Below are 16381 nucleotides of genomic sequence, written 5' to 3'. Positions count from 1 at the left end.
CTGATTTTTGCTGTTTAGTTTTTGGGGTTTAGGGTTGGTGGGAGAGCACGTGTGAAAGGTTTGATTGGAATGAATGTTTGTGTGTGTGTGTGTGTGTGTGTGTTCTCTGTGTTTTGGAGTGAAATCTGAACGCTTATTTGCACTTGGAGCTGAGATTCAGTCACAAGTTGGTAGTTAGAGGAACTGACTCGTGATTTTTAGCTTGTAAACTCCTCATGTTTTGCTTACTGATGACTTATCTTCACATGTACGTCAGCGGTCACGTCCCGTGGTAACGGCTGATAAACCACAGGCTTTAAAAAAAGGAATAAAACAGCTGACGTCATGTTTCTCCTCTTTTTCAAACAGAATATTTAACTTTTTTTTTTTTATAACCAATCGTGTCGCCAGACATCTGATCACTCGGCCCGATTTACTGTCCTTTAAGCTCGTTTGACAGAAACCAGAGAAGAAGAAGAACGCTGCCGAAATCTTTTTATTAATCATCCATTTCAAAATATAGATTTCAAGAAGATAACGTCTTACACATTCAAAAAAAGCCCTGGAAGGCAAACACAGCCCACGGGTTATAAAATAAATAAACAGGAGAAAGTGGTGTTCCTCCAGGGGAATAAGAGTGCCGGATATTTATCAGAGTCTTGACTAATGTGCCTGAAACACGCCGGCAGCAGGGGTACGAAGGACTTCTAACCGTGTGCTCGGCATTCAACATGACATGCAGATGGAAGGAGAACGAAATAAACTATGGTAATAAGTGACTTATTTCAAACGTTTGATTGGAAAACTTCCCTCCCGTTATGCTCTCTAATCATAAATTCAGTTGCCATGTTTGTAAAGGGTTTATGTACAACCTGTTCAGTATTTAATATAGTACAGTTGCTGTTTGCGCAGGTGTTTCCTTCTGTTGATAGTCTGAAAACACACGATGCATCTACAGTTCTTCCGCTGCCCCTGACGGAGTTAATGCAACCGTGAGTCTGTTCGATGTGCACAGAACCAAATTAAACAGTTGCCTCATGGAAACCTATTAAACGATACAAAAAGTACAAACCACTCTTAAAATATCAGATTATAGAGAGGCATTTAAATAAGAGAACACGGGTTTTAGAATGATTTAAGATATGTAGAATAAAGCTGTATAAAGACATTGGGAATATAATGTAAGCTGGAAAGCAAACATTAAATATATCTACCATGTAATGACGAGTACATCAAATCCCCCCACACTGAAGAACCCAGCAACAAGAGCTCTGAGTTATTTCCTCCAGCAGACTGTTGAAACATGGAGGCCACTTGCAAATATGAGAAATGCTCACAGAGTAAACAAAGGGAATGTTTACGAAGGAAACTTTTACAAAAATAAACGGCACTGCTTGAAAACATAGTTGAAATAATCACACAAAGCAGAATGAAAAGGGAAGTCTTCTTGTGATGCCCCCTGCTGCCCAGAGGAGAGGCTAAAATCCAGTGAGCGCGCCTGCTCTGCTCTCCGGCTGCAACACCGTTTTTTAAGATCATTTGTGTTTTAATGTGGAGAATGCTGATGTGGACGGGCCTTAAACAACATCAACTTTTACTGAGATGGAACATAAACCTGTTTCCTTGTAAATCATCCATTCGTCCACTTTGGTGGGGGGCCGGAGGGGGCTTCTCTCTCATTAAATGTTTTTAAATGTTTGGGTTTTTTTTACTCTCTGTGGTTTCCTCCAGTCTCAAAGTGAGCGCCTGTGCTCCTACGCTAAAAGCACTTCCACTTCAACGGGGTCGATTATTTTGTCCTCTCCGTTCAGACCGTTTGTGATTGGCTGAGGCTCTCCCTCATTCAGCCCCTCATTGGCTGGTGACTGGAAGCCGCTGTCGTATTGTGAGCCGGAGTCTTTGACCAGTGGTGGCAACTCCGAATCCGATTCTGCAGCCGAGGCCTCGGCAATCCTGTCGCTGTCGTCTTCCTGCACCGCCATCTCCACTTCCTCGATGGCTTCCCGGATGGCGGCGTCCTCCTGATGCTCGTTTTCCGCTTCCTGCTTCTTGCCTCCGACCAGCTCCTGAAGGATCGACTGCGGGGACGTCTTGTCTCGCGGTGACTTGCTGGGGACGTCCTCCTCCTGCACCCCATCCTCTGGGGTTGGCTCCGTCCCGTTTGTCACCTCACTCTGATTCTCCGGTGGCGTGGACACCGTCACCTCCACCACCGGATTAATCAAGTCCCTGATTTCATTCACACTATCGGGAGACTTGGGCTGCTCGGATGGGCCTAAGTCATCCGTTTCCTCCTCTTCCTCGTCTTCTTTGCACTCGCAGAACTCGCTGTCCTCCTCGGGTATGAGCTCCACCCCTGGGACCTCCATGCAGGACTCGTAGGGGAAAGGCAGCCCATCCAGCTGTATCATGGACACCACCTGCCTGCGTCTTCTCCCAGAACCCCGTCCTTCGACTTCGATGCTGCCAGAGCCGTCTGGCTCATTGCCCCCAAATTTGGCAGCCCAGTCCACCGGGGGTGTTTCCTCCAGCAGGTGCAAGTTGGGATCGCTGTTGGTCAGAACTATACTGTCTCTGTAGAGGTTGTGTCTCCTCTGCACAGCGGCCTCCTTCACAGCTGGACAAAACAAGAATCAGACGTTATGTTAGAAGGAGGCCGGATAATGTGCCTCAATTACATCAAATTGCCAGTCTATGCTTGCGGCTTCTAAATCTCGGTGCTTTTGTGGCCCTCACCCATCATTATGTCTTTGGTGACAGACTGCAGCACCGCCTCCTCGTACATATTTTCCACCAGGAGAAAACGCGATAAGTCCTCGAAGATGAGCTCCTTGAAGCGAGGCAGTTCCTGAGGAAAGAGGGATAAACGTCTCGGCAATCAGATACGCAACAAAGATCCCGAACTGGGAGCAGTGGAGAGGAAACCCCGAGAACAGCGGGGCTCCCCAGCATTAAAGGGATAGTTCGCCTCTTTTGACATGAAGCTGTATGACATCCCATATTAGCAATATCATTTATGAACATCTTCTTACCCCCTGCTGTGTCCTGTGAGCAGAGTTCCAGCCTCGTTTTGGTGTTGATGAAGGTAGTCTGTCTAGTTAGCTGGGGCCACAAAAATAAAGCGTTTTGCTTCTCAAAACAATATGCGTTCAAAAGAGTAATACATTTGCATCACAAAATCGTTCAGCAAATAAAGTCAGACCTCACAATCGCTTGGCACTATTTTCTCTCCCTTCGTATCACTGCCTGCTGTGTAGACCGTGCAGACCGAGCCGTAAACACCGTAACAGGTGCGGCTGTCGGCAGGTGGCTGCACGCAGTGATACGAAGGGAGAGAAAATAGCACCAAGTGATTGTGAGGTCTGACTTTTTCTGGATGAACGATTTTGTGATGCAAATGTATTACTCTTTTGAACGCATATTGTTTTGAGAAGCAAGACACTTTATTTTTAAAGCCCCAGCCAACTAGCCGGACTACCTTCATCAACACCAAAACGAGGCTGGAACTCGGCTCACAGGACGCAGCAGGGGGTAAGTCAAATTAATAAATGATATTGCTAATATGGGATGTCATACAGCTTCATGTCAAAAGAGGTGAACTATCCCTTTAAGTAGCAATCTGATCTCTTTGACTGCCTATAACTTTAAAAAAATCTGCTATGCAAAGTACTTGGAGTCAGTTTGGGGTGTTACTCACTGGTGTGCAGGAGGGTGCGAGCTGCTGCAGCATGTAGGGGATGATGATCTGCAGCAACGCCTCTCTGAAGAACTTCTTGCGCACTGTGCTGCTGTCATAATCGTATTTCTGACGGGAGAGAGAACAGAAACGTATATAAAGCTCAGCGACTCCATCCAGATTATCTATTTATTTGACTTTCTTGTCTTTTGATCTGTCCGTTTTTTGGTCTCGAGTCCTCACTAAGACCAAAAAAGTGGAGCACATCAGTCCAGCTCTGAGGTCTTCACACCGGCTGCCTGTCCATCAGAGGAGAGACTTTAAAGTTCTGATGCTGCTCTATAAAGCTCTGAATGGTCCAGGACCAGAATACATCAGTGACCTCCTGACCCAGTATGAACCTTCCAGACCCCTCAGCTCATCTGGATCCGGTCTTTTATCAGTTCCCAGAGTCAGAACCAGACATGGAGAAGCTGCATTCAGCTTCTATGCTCCACATGTCTGGAACAAACTCCCAGAAAGCCTCAGATCAGCTGAAACACTCAGTGTGTTTAAGTCCAGGCTGAAGACACACCTATTTTCAGCTGCATTTTAATAAAGCTCCAAATCTGAAGCTTGAGTTTCAAAACTTAATCACATTTTAACTGCTGCTGATTTTATCTATTGTTCTTCTTTCTTTCTTTTTTGTTTAAAACTTAAATCATGCTTTTTATTTCTACTGTTTTAATGCATCTGTAAAGCACTTTGAATCGCCTTGTTGTTGAATTGTGCTGTACAAATAAACTTGCCTTGCCTTTTTTCTCTACTTTATTACATGTTTTACCTTGAGAACCCGGTCCTGGCATCTCTGTATGGTCTTGCACAAGTCATCCTCCCCCTGAGCCTCTATAGACTGACGAAGCAGCTGTTCAAATGTGTACACTGCATTGTCCATTTGCTGTCAAAAGTTAAGAGAAAAAAAGTCATACAACAGCTCAGAGGAACAGATTTCGACAAGTGGTCATATTCTTTTTGTCCAGCAGGTGGTAGTAGAGACTGCTGAAGTCTATGTAGTTATTTGGAATTTGGGAGTACTTTGTCTGGTCTGAGAGAAGTGCTGCAGCGTCTTACCTCCCTCATGAGGATCTGAGCCCTGCTGATGAACACAGACGGGCTCGAAACCTCGAACCTCTGCTGCAGCCCCTCCAGGTTGAGCTGCTCCATCTTCTCGTAGGAGCTCTGCATCTTCACGGGGTGGAAGGCGAGCATGGACAGCCTCTCCAGTTGCTAAAAGAGAGACGGACGGTGGAGGGAAACGGCAAGGTTTCAGGATCATTCGAGGAAAACTGACACCAGAGCAGAAGAGGGATAAGCTGATTGTCCAGGATTAGTCAGCGTGTGCAGCTCACACCACAGTTACACATCACATTCACACCGTGACTCACGTCTCCCAGTTTGTCTTTGCCTCCTCCGTTGAGTGAATTCTTGCTGATCTCCACCAGCTCCTTGAAGAACACATCCCGGATCTCGGAGAAACCTCGGCTGGTGGGCTCCATCAGGGCTTCCAGGATGGAGCTGATGTAGGGCTGGATGCTGGCCCGCAGGAGCTGCTCTGCTTTGGGCAGCACCAGAGCTGCACGTCGCAACAGAATCACAGAGAAATGGACAGAAAGTAAAGGCCTCGCCTTGTTTTCAAAGTCCTCACAGAGCATCTCACACAGCCCGGAATTAGAAAGAAATCGTGACGGTAGAAAGTCACCACAGACGGTATGAACACAACACTTACAGGGCGCTCTGGCATTGTGGATACCAAAGCATGTCATGTTTTATCTTGTTCAATTATTCCTGCAAATTGGGAAAAGTAAAAGTACGTGGTCGTCACTGTTGCATTATTAACCTCTGAGTTTCCCACACATCCTTTTTCATGACGGGTCAGTCCAGTAACTGAACCCTCCTCTTCCTCTTCCTCTGCCGTGCCTTTTGTAAAATGCACAGAATGCGGTTTTGTATCGTCTTGGAAAAAAGGATGTGACAAATATGCAAATCCGTTCTGATCTTTCTTTCAGAAACACTTCTCTCGCCCATTTGTTGACACACCAGAGATCCCCCCCCGCCCCGCACTCCTCCTCAGACACACCTTTAAGCTGATACTGTGTTTGTAACCAGTTCGTGACTAGAATGACCTTTTTGTCATCACCGATTTGAAAGTCCATTGTTTTTTTTAACGTCCTTGCTAATTCTTACTAGCCAGTCCATGAACTTTCTTTGGTGTGTGTTGTTAGTTTGTAAAAACAGGTGCATACTAACAAATGACTCGGTTTCACACTACGGAATAAAAAAACAAACACGTTTTCACCCCATTTTTAGCAACGTGCTAAAAAGTCCTCGTGGCCAGCTGTCAAACCTCTGCATTGCCCTTATGCAATATGAATAGGGCTGGGCAACGATTAGAATTTTTAATCTAATTAATCATGTGATTTCCCTGATTAATCGCGATTAATCACATTTGTACGCTAAATCCAAAAATGAATTGAAAAGTAGTGTATAGCTTTTAGCATTTAGTTTTATTTTAAATGTGCTGCCATATGAATGAAAGTGCCATAACATTTGTTGTGCAAACACACTTTTAACATCAGCATCTTTCTGTAGTTTTTATGTAGAAGCCTCGCTCCACTGTCTGTTTCCTTGAATGACTTGCTGCTATCAGTTGTGTGTTTTGCCTTTAAGTGATATTTTAGACTGGAACTACTACGCTGAGAAGACAATTCAACTTGGCAGAGTTTACAGATGACTTTGGTTCTGTCGACTCCGCCGTCTGGAAGAACTTTAAAATGAAAATGGCCGAGTAAAAGTTCCGTACCCTTCTCCAGGTTTGGTGGATCCGCAGATTACTTTCTTTTCCTGTTCCGCAGCAGACAGCAACAGACTTTTACAAAATAAAAGCCTGTGAGCAACAGACTTTAACAAAATGAAATAAATAATAAAACAGGGGTGCTCCGTGGCGTAGTGGGTTGAGCAGGCGCCCCATGTACAAAAGGCTACAGTCCTCGCTGCAGCTGGCCCCGGTTCAAGTCCAGCATCGGACAGCCCTGTGCTGCATGTTGTTCCACCTCTCTCTGCCCCCTGCTTCCTGTCTCTCTGAACTTTCCTATCCATTAAAGGCACAAAAGCCCTCAAATGTTTTTTTTTAATTGTAAAAAAAAAGAAAACATGCATTAATGCGCGATAAAATATTTAACGGCGTTAAATAATTAATGCGTTAACGCGATAATAACGAGTTAACTCGCCCAGCCCTAAATATGAAATACACTGTTTTAGTGGTGACGAGTCGTATCTGTGGCCTAAGGTCAGAAATGGTCCCCACAGTGCTGGAATGCAGCTCAACCACTTCAGCTCAATGGGTACCGTGAAAAGAACAAGCAGCCTGCCCTGAGTTAACTTTGGACAAGGCAGCAGATAACCGCTCGAGTCCTCTGGTGGAAATAGCAGAGAAATCCCCAAAGACAACAGCTGACGTCGATCCGAAGCAGAAGTTGTGAGGAGAAAGTGCAGGTGGTAAAACAGGGCATACAGAGGGAAGTTTAATGATAGAGGAAAGGCTGTATGTGCCAAATGTCCAAACAAAGTCATCAGAAACCTGAGCACTGTTGTCTTATTCAGACTGGGTGTCTTGCTGTTCTAAATATTTCTGAACCAGAGAAACCACAGCCACATGTCAAGGCAGCACACGTGTAGTTGAACGATGCAGGGTGCACTTAAATGTCAAGAAGATTGTTGCACGATGGTGAGCATAGAGTGAACCGAGTCATTTTGCATACAAAGTTGCCCCAGGCCTAGCGTGCTTGAAGCTGTTTCCCAAAAGTTATTGGATTTAATGAGGGTTTTATTTATTTTTTTGCTGATGTACATTGTTTAAAGAGGTTATGTTATGTTTTTTTTTTGTTTTCTCTCTAATCTATCATGTGTTACACAGTAGATTAGCAGAGCTTTTCCATGCTTTTTGTGCATGGAAAAGGTCTGCAAAGTCCACACCAAAAAGCTGCAGAGCTACCTGAAGTGCCTAATTTTCTTCTTCTCTGTAATGACATCACAATGAAACACATTCGCCTTATGTCTGCTTAGTAGCCGGTTTGGCACTTCTCAAGAGCAGCTCGCTCTGCAAATGGGCTTTTAGGGAGTGACTCTAGAATTGAAATTATAACCATGTAAATTGGATTAATACAGGCTCTTTAAAAGCCATTAGTGGTATTATTTTTTTTTAATTTCCTTCTCTTGTTTATTTCTTTATTCATTGCCACATGTGCCCTATTACCCATATTATTTAGTTTTTTTTTGTTACACTCAATTGTTTTATCTGTTTATGAATCTATTTCCACAAGTATTTGAAAAAAAAATCCACAACTCCACCTCTTATCTTGCTGCTGATATGTTCCTTTGATGTGATGATCTGGTCCATGTCAGTCCGCAGTCTCGCATCCAGCTGCCCTCTGTGGGCCTCACAGGCCTCCGCCAGAGCATCGTACTGACCGGTGGTCTGAGACAGGACCTGCTTGTACACTGCATCAGAGATCTGGCGAAAACAGTTGTTTAAGGGCAAACACGGTTTAAAAAATATTTGACTCGGCGGTCAAACAGCGGTCAGAAACTCACCAACATCCAGTTCCTCTGCCTCTGCTGCATCTTTCCCTTCAGACGAGGACCGATAACATTTCTCAGCTCAGGGTGGAGAACCTCCATCACCAGATTAGCCAAAATCTGTATGCACATAACATGCAGTAGAAATGTTATTTAGACATTTGGAATGCATTATTCAGATTTTTTTTTTTTTTTTTTAGATATGTTGCCATGTCAGTTTTCAGTTGCACACCAGTGTGGCAACAAGCCAACTTGACAGACATCAGAAAATACCCAGCATGCAAAGAAAAACAAAAAATAATCCAGCCCATCTTTCCTGTGTGGTCACATGGCTAAAGTGGGGTGGTTGAACTCGCACACAGCTGGGCACAAAGCAGCAGGAAGGCTGCTTTTAATGGTACCAGCAACACACAGAAAGCTCATCAACTTTTACTAAAACTTCAACCCTTAACATCTTGGCAATTAATATCATGGTTAAAAGGAAAAGTTTTGAAAGTTTTATGTTAGCTAGTTAGAAAGACCTTGCTTTATCTCTCAATTATATATCCTGAGAATTCAATAAGCTTGGTAAAAGACCATTTTCATAGCTAGTTATCACAGCAGGATAAGCACAAGTGAAACACTGTGGCTCAGTTCCTTTAGGTGCCCCAGTAAACAATGACAGTTAGCAGGTGTATACAACAGCCAGCCCTTCACTAGATGGAATGCAGCTTTGTACTTTTCCAGCTTCGTCGTGTGAATATGTCACACAGTCTAAATAGATATTCAGGCCTGTTACTTAGCTCGACTTCATGATAGCTTCTGTTGCTAAAGTAGCATAGTGAAGCTAGCCTGCCAACTGTCTAACCATGTTGTTGTCCTGTAGCTACTGCTCCAAGGAGGATTTCTGAGCGTATATGTGTGTGTTTGTGTCACTTGTTGGGTTCAAACAGCACTTTAAGCTAATGGCTGGAGGGAGTTCCCACACCTGTGTGTGTTTTTCAGACTGCGCTTAAGTGTTAGCCTCTTGTCCTGTGAAGCTGCCTGTTGCCAGTGCGCCGTATTACTTAACTCTATTGGTATTTGTGTGCATGTTAGAACTGTAAAGCTTCAACTGCATATTAGTGTTAAATGTCATGGCTGCTAAATCACAAGTGCTATTAATAACACAGAGAATGTTATCAAGGTGAGCTGGTAACTAATATACAACACCAGCGTCCTAAAACCAGTGCGACAACTACATGGCATTCAAGCATTATATCATTACTTGGCTCTAGATTTGCATTCTCAAGTTGCTATCATCATTTCTTAAGTTCAGATTCAGTTTAATTCGATAAACCCAAAACAAACTCAGCATTTTTAAATCAGCAGAAGTGTTATATACTGCTTTCACCCAGTGAATAGTGTTATAATATGAATATTATCCACGTTTCATTATCATAAATGCTATAGCCTGAACCAACACCGGGTCCTCACTGGTCCTGTGGAGATGGTCATGCTTTAAACTTCCTCACATCTCAAAGACATGACTGTTTCTCACTAAGTTAGCTTCATGGTACAATTGACACATATTTTGTTACACTGGCTGGGCAGCCATTCCACAGTACACTTACTGTGGAATGGTGAACTGTACACTTATTTAATTGCATGATGATGTCTATCCGTCTCAATATATCCATCACAGAGCTTTACATTAAGATAATAGGGTTGGTAGTACCACCTATAATGTCACATTTTAATGTGACTCCCAGTTAATTATGAACACGTTGACATGTGTATTGTTTCTCTGGCTTCGTAAAGTGATGTAATGTTAGAGACAGCTGGGAATGATTGAAGTTTATGAGGAAAGGGAGACTTCCATAAACACACAAAGGAGGTAATAAGCTTTGGCAGAGGCTAAAAGGAACTCAGAAGGGAGATCCCAATCAACTGTGTGCATGTGAGTGTGTGTTTGGGTGGGCGTCCTGTGGCTGATGGCCTCTTTGAAGGTTTGTGTGGGTGCATTCTGATGTTCTGATTACAGGAGAGAGTGTGTGCTCTTGATCTACACAAAGTATTCTTGTGAGTTACATGAGAGAAAACTGTCCATCCATATCATTCATGTTTGTGTTTGAAAATGTTGCTGTACTGTTCCCTTTTTCTGTACGCAATGACCTGCAGAAGCTTTCTCAGTCACAATCCCCTCAGATGTAGGTGTGTCGATCCAACTCACAATTAAGGTGTGGCCCATTAAGTACACAGTCCACAGGTGTTGCGGAGTTGTTTGTGAATGACTGCAGGCTTTAGAGGAGCCAGCCTGGGAACCATGTTGCGCTGTGATTAATGTGAGATCCTGACCTGCGGTGGTGCTCCACACATCATGTCCCAGGTCCCATAGTGTCCTTTGGCCTGTCTGTACAGTCTTACAGAGTCAGTGAAGGCCGGCGTCTGAACGGTGCAGTCCTCCGGCAGACCTGTCAGGGCAGAAAAGATTAGTTATTTATCTAAAGATTAGATCCTTAGTGACATTAAAAACAACCGAAATCATCTCGGGAAGATGGAAGGTTGTGTGTGTGTTAAATTTCTAAACAATTCTTGATTACTTTGTACTGCGGTAGGTTTCAGAATGCTCTGTAATGACTAGATAAATAAATAAATCCATGGGCTTCTGGAGAATCCCACACAAACAGTTTCCATAATATCTGAGTCACTTCAGCGGGCACAGTTTCCAGGTTGGGGATCAGCTACACGTACACACTGTGTGTGCATCATCCACAGCTGTGTCATCCTTCAAAAGAGGAAGATGTCGGCTTGTTGAACAGATTTCATGCAGCTGCTGGAGTTACGGTCTCTGCCAGCTGACAGGACGGTAGAAGTGGCTCAGAAAGCCCTCGGCAACTCGCGTGCGGTTCTCGGAAGTTTGTTCAAAATCAGATATGCACTGGAAAAAATCTAAGTCTTACCAAGTATATGTCTCATTTCTAGTCAAAATATCTCATTACACTTGATATAAGACACAACTGCCTAACAAGTACTATTTCAGCCAGATATAGGGACTTGTTTGAAGACGATACATCTTGAATATCTTCTAAATATCTTCTAAAGTCCTAAATATCACATCTTATTTCAAGATATCTTGACAAGCCGATTTTCACTAGTTCCATTGGCAGATTTATTTGCTTATTTCAAGCAAAAACGTCTTGTATTTGCTGTTTTTTTTACTTATTTTTGGAGGGGCATTTTTCCCAGTGTGTTCAGGGGAACAAAAAAATACTGTAAATACTATAAATGTACTTTCAGAGTTTGTAATAAAGTAGACAAAAATTAAGATTTTCTCACCAAACACTTCAGTGACAGGTTAACGTGCTTAATGTGCGATTAAATCCCTGTGGTGTCTGTTCTAGCTGTTGTGAGGCTGATTTTTATTGAGGTGCAAACAAATGAAAAGAGAGAAAGGGGCCTGTGAAGTTTTTCCGTCTGTAGCTGTAAGTGTGTGACTCACAAGAGGCTGACAAAGACAGGAAGTTGCCAAGAACTGTGGAGGGGGAGAACCAGAGCCAGACAGGAAGCCGTCTCTGCCTCCAGCTCTCTAACCCTGCTGAAAAGCAGAGGTTTGGGCTCTTTTTTCTTTGCATGATAAAATGGGAAAAGTGGGAAAAATAATGGCACAGGCAGGTTGACAGGTGGCCAAACGTCATGTGGAGGTCAAATCCAGTTAAAAGTATCTCAAGGATTGCTTGCGGTTTACTGTGCTCGCTCCAGACTCTTCAGCATCCGCAATTAATCATTTACATGTCAACACCAGAACAATTGGCTTTCTAAGTGTTTGTGACAAAGCTTATCTCTCATGAATGTAGTAGTTTCACTTCCTCTGCCATACATAAGATGTCCAAAAGATTAAAACACAAATCTTGGCTTGGATTTTAAATAAGCATAGACAGATGTTTATAAGATGCACCTGATATCTACCCGTTTCAAATTCATCTCAGAACAGCCCATCTAACAATGCAAGAAGCCTCAAACTCACAACTTACTGTCACTAAATCACCAAGCAGGTGACATTCCTGTCACATTATGCACTGTAAGCAGGCTTCCACGCATTGTTGCTACGAATAGAAGCATGCAGAACATCATCATAGCAAAGGCTGTGATAGAAATACCGAGGGCGGATGAAAAGGGTCGATGATGGCCGACGGTGCAGGCCATACATGTGGAAGAAGGTGGTCTGGTCAGATGGGACCAAAACTGAACTTTATTGGCACAAAGAAAAAGCCACCATGTTCACAGTGAAGCATGGTGGTGGCAGCTTCATGCTGTGTGGATATTTGTCAGTACACGAAAATTTTCAATATCAAGGAGTTTTTTGCCACCTGGAGAACTGAGACTGGGACAGAGGTTCACTGTTCAGAATGACCCTACACTTGAGTGGTTAAAGGGGAAGGATGTAAATGTCTTTGTCAAAACCCAGACCTGAGTCTAATTTCTGAATCTGTGATATGACAGGGGCTTGATGTGCCAAACATAAAAACATACCAAAAGACAGGTGCAGATGGATGTATTGCAAAAGGCTCACGGCCAATTCCAGCATCAAACCATCTCAAATGATCTCAGAAACTGAGCAGGGTTTTTCGAGCATCTTTGCAAGGCGTCATATCATTGCAGAATCTGCCTGTGTCACCCTGTGTAAACCTTTAAGGGACGTATTAGTGCAGGATCTGCAGTGTGATATCTGACATTCTGGTCTGCGAGGCCTGAAAATGTCTAAACATTCTCCATGTGTCTAAACCAAGCTAGATCATGGAGCTGATTACAGTCTATTTGCATGGTGTGTGTGTGTGTGTGTGTGGTGTGTATTAATAGAACATGTGGCAGCACTTACCACAGTCTTTTTATTTAAGGCATTTCCCTTCCTGCCTTTCTCACCACGCTCTGGTTCATGGGATAGTAGCTGCAGTCAGGGATGAGTTCCCAGGCATTCACTTCCACAAATATTGCTCTCTTTATAGTTTATACATTGTTGGATACCAAAGATATAAATGGTCTGACCACCTGATTTTATAGTGGAGCAGGTTTGAAACATTTATCACTTTCACTCACACTGCTGCTGCTCCCCTTGACATGCGTGAGTGGGGTTTCCACATATGGTGCAGTCCTATGGAACCAGACCCAAAGTGCAACACACCACCAGCTGCAGACACATCACAACCACGACAGAGCAGAGTCCTAACATGCCATTTTAGATCCGAGTGTCCAGGAGTGAAAGAATGAACTCATCAGACCCTGTCGTGGTTTGTTTGGTTTGATGCTAATGGCACCAAGAAATCGATGGTGTCAGATTCCGGACTCATAAAGCCAGCTGCAAAACCGGGTCAGTTTCTTTTTTGCCCTTTGAATTTGCAAGATGTAGCTGAATAGAATTAGTCTGAAGTCTGTGGATCAGAGCAGGAGGCTGGTTACTGGTATTACAAGCTGTGGGGGTGGTAAGTCAGCCATGATTGATAGTTCTGCAGTGGGCCAAAGATGGCTTGCAGCAGTTTTTTTACTGTGCAGCTGGGATGCCCTGCAGCCAGCAAAACAGACGATGATCAGTTATTCTCTTAATTTGTTCAAACTAATTCAAATGTCATTTCATAACTCAGTTTGATTGTGAGTTGAGGTTGATTATGAGTCCAGTTTTGGTCGATATAACATTTTACTACTCGACATGGTTGGGCAGAACTTCTTTTGGCTTACACCTTATAACACAAATGGTTACTGGATAAATCAAGGTGAAGACTGGTAGATTAACTGATTGAAAACAATTGTTGACAGACCTAAATCTGTCACTATTAATATACTTTCAAAATGAAATAGATAACAAACAGAGATCACTGATGTTGCTTGGTCTTTCTTAAGCTGAAAAGCTACTTTCCAAGTCCTCAGTAGTACGCTTTTGGTATTTTTTGTAAACACTGAGCTTGTAATTCAGCCTCTAAGGGCTCATCTTTGAGCAGCACAATGCCCCCCCCATATTCGAACTCTTTGGTGAAAGCATAGCAGAGCGGTTTCGTGCTGAGGGACTCCTGTTAGCTCAGCTGATTAACAGGACACTTTGCAAATCATCCTGTTAAGGTGATCCAAAGCAGCAGCCACTTGTTTTATTGGAGAGTCATTAAGGATAAAACAAGGGGTGCTTTAGTGGATTCAAATAAGCCTTTGATGCACCAGCGTGAACGTTTAACTTGCGGTTTTTATTTATCAGAGCCAGCTGAATAGTGTCTGTGTTCAGCTAAAGAACTGCTTTGCATCAAGCCTATGCACTGCTACCAACTTTACATATAGAGTGTGTGTGTGAGCCAACTGAAGAAAAAGCAGAGAGAGTGTGGGTCAGGCCATAAAACCATTTATCGTCTCAGGGGAAAGGGAAAAGTCTTCTGCTGGTTCTGGTTTCTCCGCTGTGACTGAGGTGAGACAGGGCGTGCCAACACAAGCAAAAGGCATGAATGCCGATTCACGCAGAGAACGACGTTGGTTACTTTCACAAATCATGTGGACAGTAAAATGGCAGCGCGGGCTCTGTTCCCTGCAACATTCTCCTGAAGCCAAGCCTCACAGCTGGAATGTTCAACAGGGACTTTGGCATTTACTGAGCATGTCCAAACAGATAGAGTTTGGGAGTAATGAGTGACATAGACCTAACACGTTGGGAGAGGGATTTTATTTCCCAGTCGTTCAAACGTTATCCTGAATTAGTTACATGAAAATAACAGCTAAAAATGATCCTTCAAACATGCACCGATAGAAGACACATAAGTGTATTCGCTGAGCGGCATGATCGGTTGGCACAGTAGTTGGAAAATAAGGCGGTATCAGGTTGAGCAACTTTGTCAGCCTGGTTATGTGCCTACAGTCAGAATGTTGTTTCCTTCGCTGCATTAATCTGTGGTACAGGATTGTTTGTACTTCAACTTACCAAGGAAATATTTGTTCAAACTACAGTGCAAGGGTGACTGGCATCATTCTGCAGGTGCTGAGTGATTCCATGCAGCTGACTTGATGATTACAGTGACACCTCGTGCATCATGATCCATCCACGCTCAGTTGAAGCACAATTACAGGTAACTTGGGCACTCATTACATATGAGGAAAGCTGTCTAAACCTTGAAGTTCAAAGAGTGCAGACAGCATTGTAATTATGTGCGTGTGCACACCCACAGACATGTGCAGCCCAACACAAAAGGGTCAGCTCAGGGCAAGTCTTGTCTCTTCTTTTGAAATGGAAAAAAATACCTACATTCAAAAATAAATATAAGTACTTACTTACTTACTTACGTAAGTACAACCTGAAGTAAGTACAACCTAATGCTTGAGTCTCGTAGCAACAATCGGTCAAAAGATCAGACTCCTGATCGGTGAGGCATTTTGACAGACCAACAGTCGTCTTTAAATATTACTTACTGCATGCTCCGCTGGCACAGAGAAGCAACAAAGCCACATTTCAATACAGTTTACATCAGACGATGAAGCCTGAAACACGTACAACTACCTTAGAGTGTTGAAGGTGTGGAGAGGAAGTCCTCTTTAAGTAGTCCCAACAGACGCTGCCTAACCCATAGAGATGGAGGTAGTGGACATACCCAGCCTGTAGTGTTTAGTAAGTTATGGCTGAAGTTATGGGTGTTCCTTTGAACGAGTGAAAATTAGACATGCCGCTGTATTTTGGACAATCTCTGGAGCAGGGATGTCCAAAGTCGGTCCTGGAGGGCCGCTGTCCTGCAGGTTTTGGAGGTTTCCCTGCTTCAGCACACCCGATTCAGATCAATGCATCATTAGCAGGCTTGTGCAGAACTTAACAATCTTTTGAAGAGATCTATTTCGAAGACCGACTTTGGACATCCCTGCTCCACTGTGGATGCTGGGAGACCTGATAGAAAAGTATTGTAGGAGTTGATGGCCTTTACCAAGAGTGGGTGGGCTTCTTAGTCATAAAATGTCTACATTTCACTAAATGTAGACATTTAAAATCCAGGTTAAAAACATTTCTTTTCTCATGTGTCTATGCATGAAATCTGCATGATATCTTTTAACTTATCTGGACTGTTGCTTGTTTTTAAATTCATTTAAACTATTTAATTTGTTTCTCTTTATATTCTTTTATGTATTCTTAATGCTTCT

The 16381-nt window shown here is 43.3% G+C and overlaps 1 protein-coding gene across 1 annotated transcript in view; it reads right to left on the bottom strand.

Moving 5' to 3' along the window:
- Window positions 1–960: 960 nt before the first annotated feature.
- niban2a (niban apoptosis regulator 2a) overlaps window positions 961–16381 on the bottom strand; it is a 31023-nt gene continuing 15602 nt past the window's right edge. The window contains exons 6-14 of the mRNA XM_075455090.1: window positions 10586–10701; window positions 8285–8389; window positions 8042–8204; window positions 5080–5267; window positions 4766–4921; window positions 4479–4592; window positions 3677–3784; window positions 2716–2827; window positions 961–2596 (exon numbers count right to left, since the gene is read on the bottom strand). Of these exons, the coding sequence (XP_075311205.1) occupies window positions 1734–2596; window positions 2716–2827; window positions 3677–3784; window positions 4479–4592; window positions 4766–4921; window positions 5080–5267; window positions 8042–8204; window positions 8285–8389; window positions 10586–10701 (1925 nt within the window). The 3' untranslated portion in view covers window positions 961–1733. The remainder of the gene's footprint in view (window positions 2597–2715; window positions 2828–3676; window positions 3785–4478; window positions 4593–4765; window positions 4922–5079; window positions 5268–8041; window positions 8205–8284; window positions 8390–10585; window positions 10702–16381) is intronic.

The sequence above is a fragment of the Odontesthes bonariensis genome, chromosome 22, assembly GCF_027942865.1.
Source record: "Odontesthes bonariensis isolate fOdoBon6 chromosome 22, fOdoBon6.hap1, whole genome shotgun sequence".
In the NCBI taxonomy this organism is placed as follows: domain Eukaryota; kingdom Metazoa; phylum Chordata; class Actinopteri; order Atheriniformes; family Atherinopsidae; genus Odontesthes; species Odontesthes bonariensis.
This window is presented reverse-complemented; position numbering and strand designations above follow the sequence as displayed.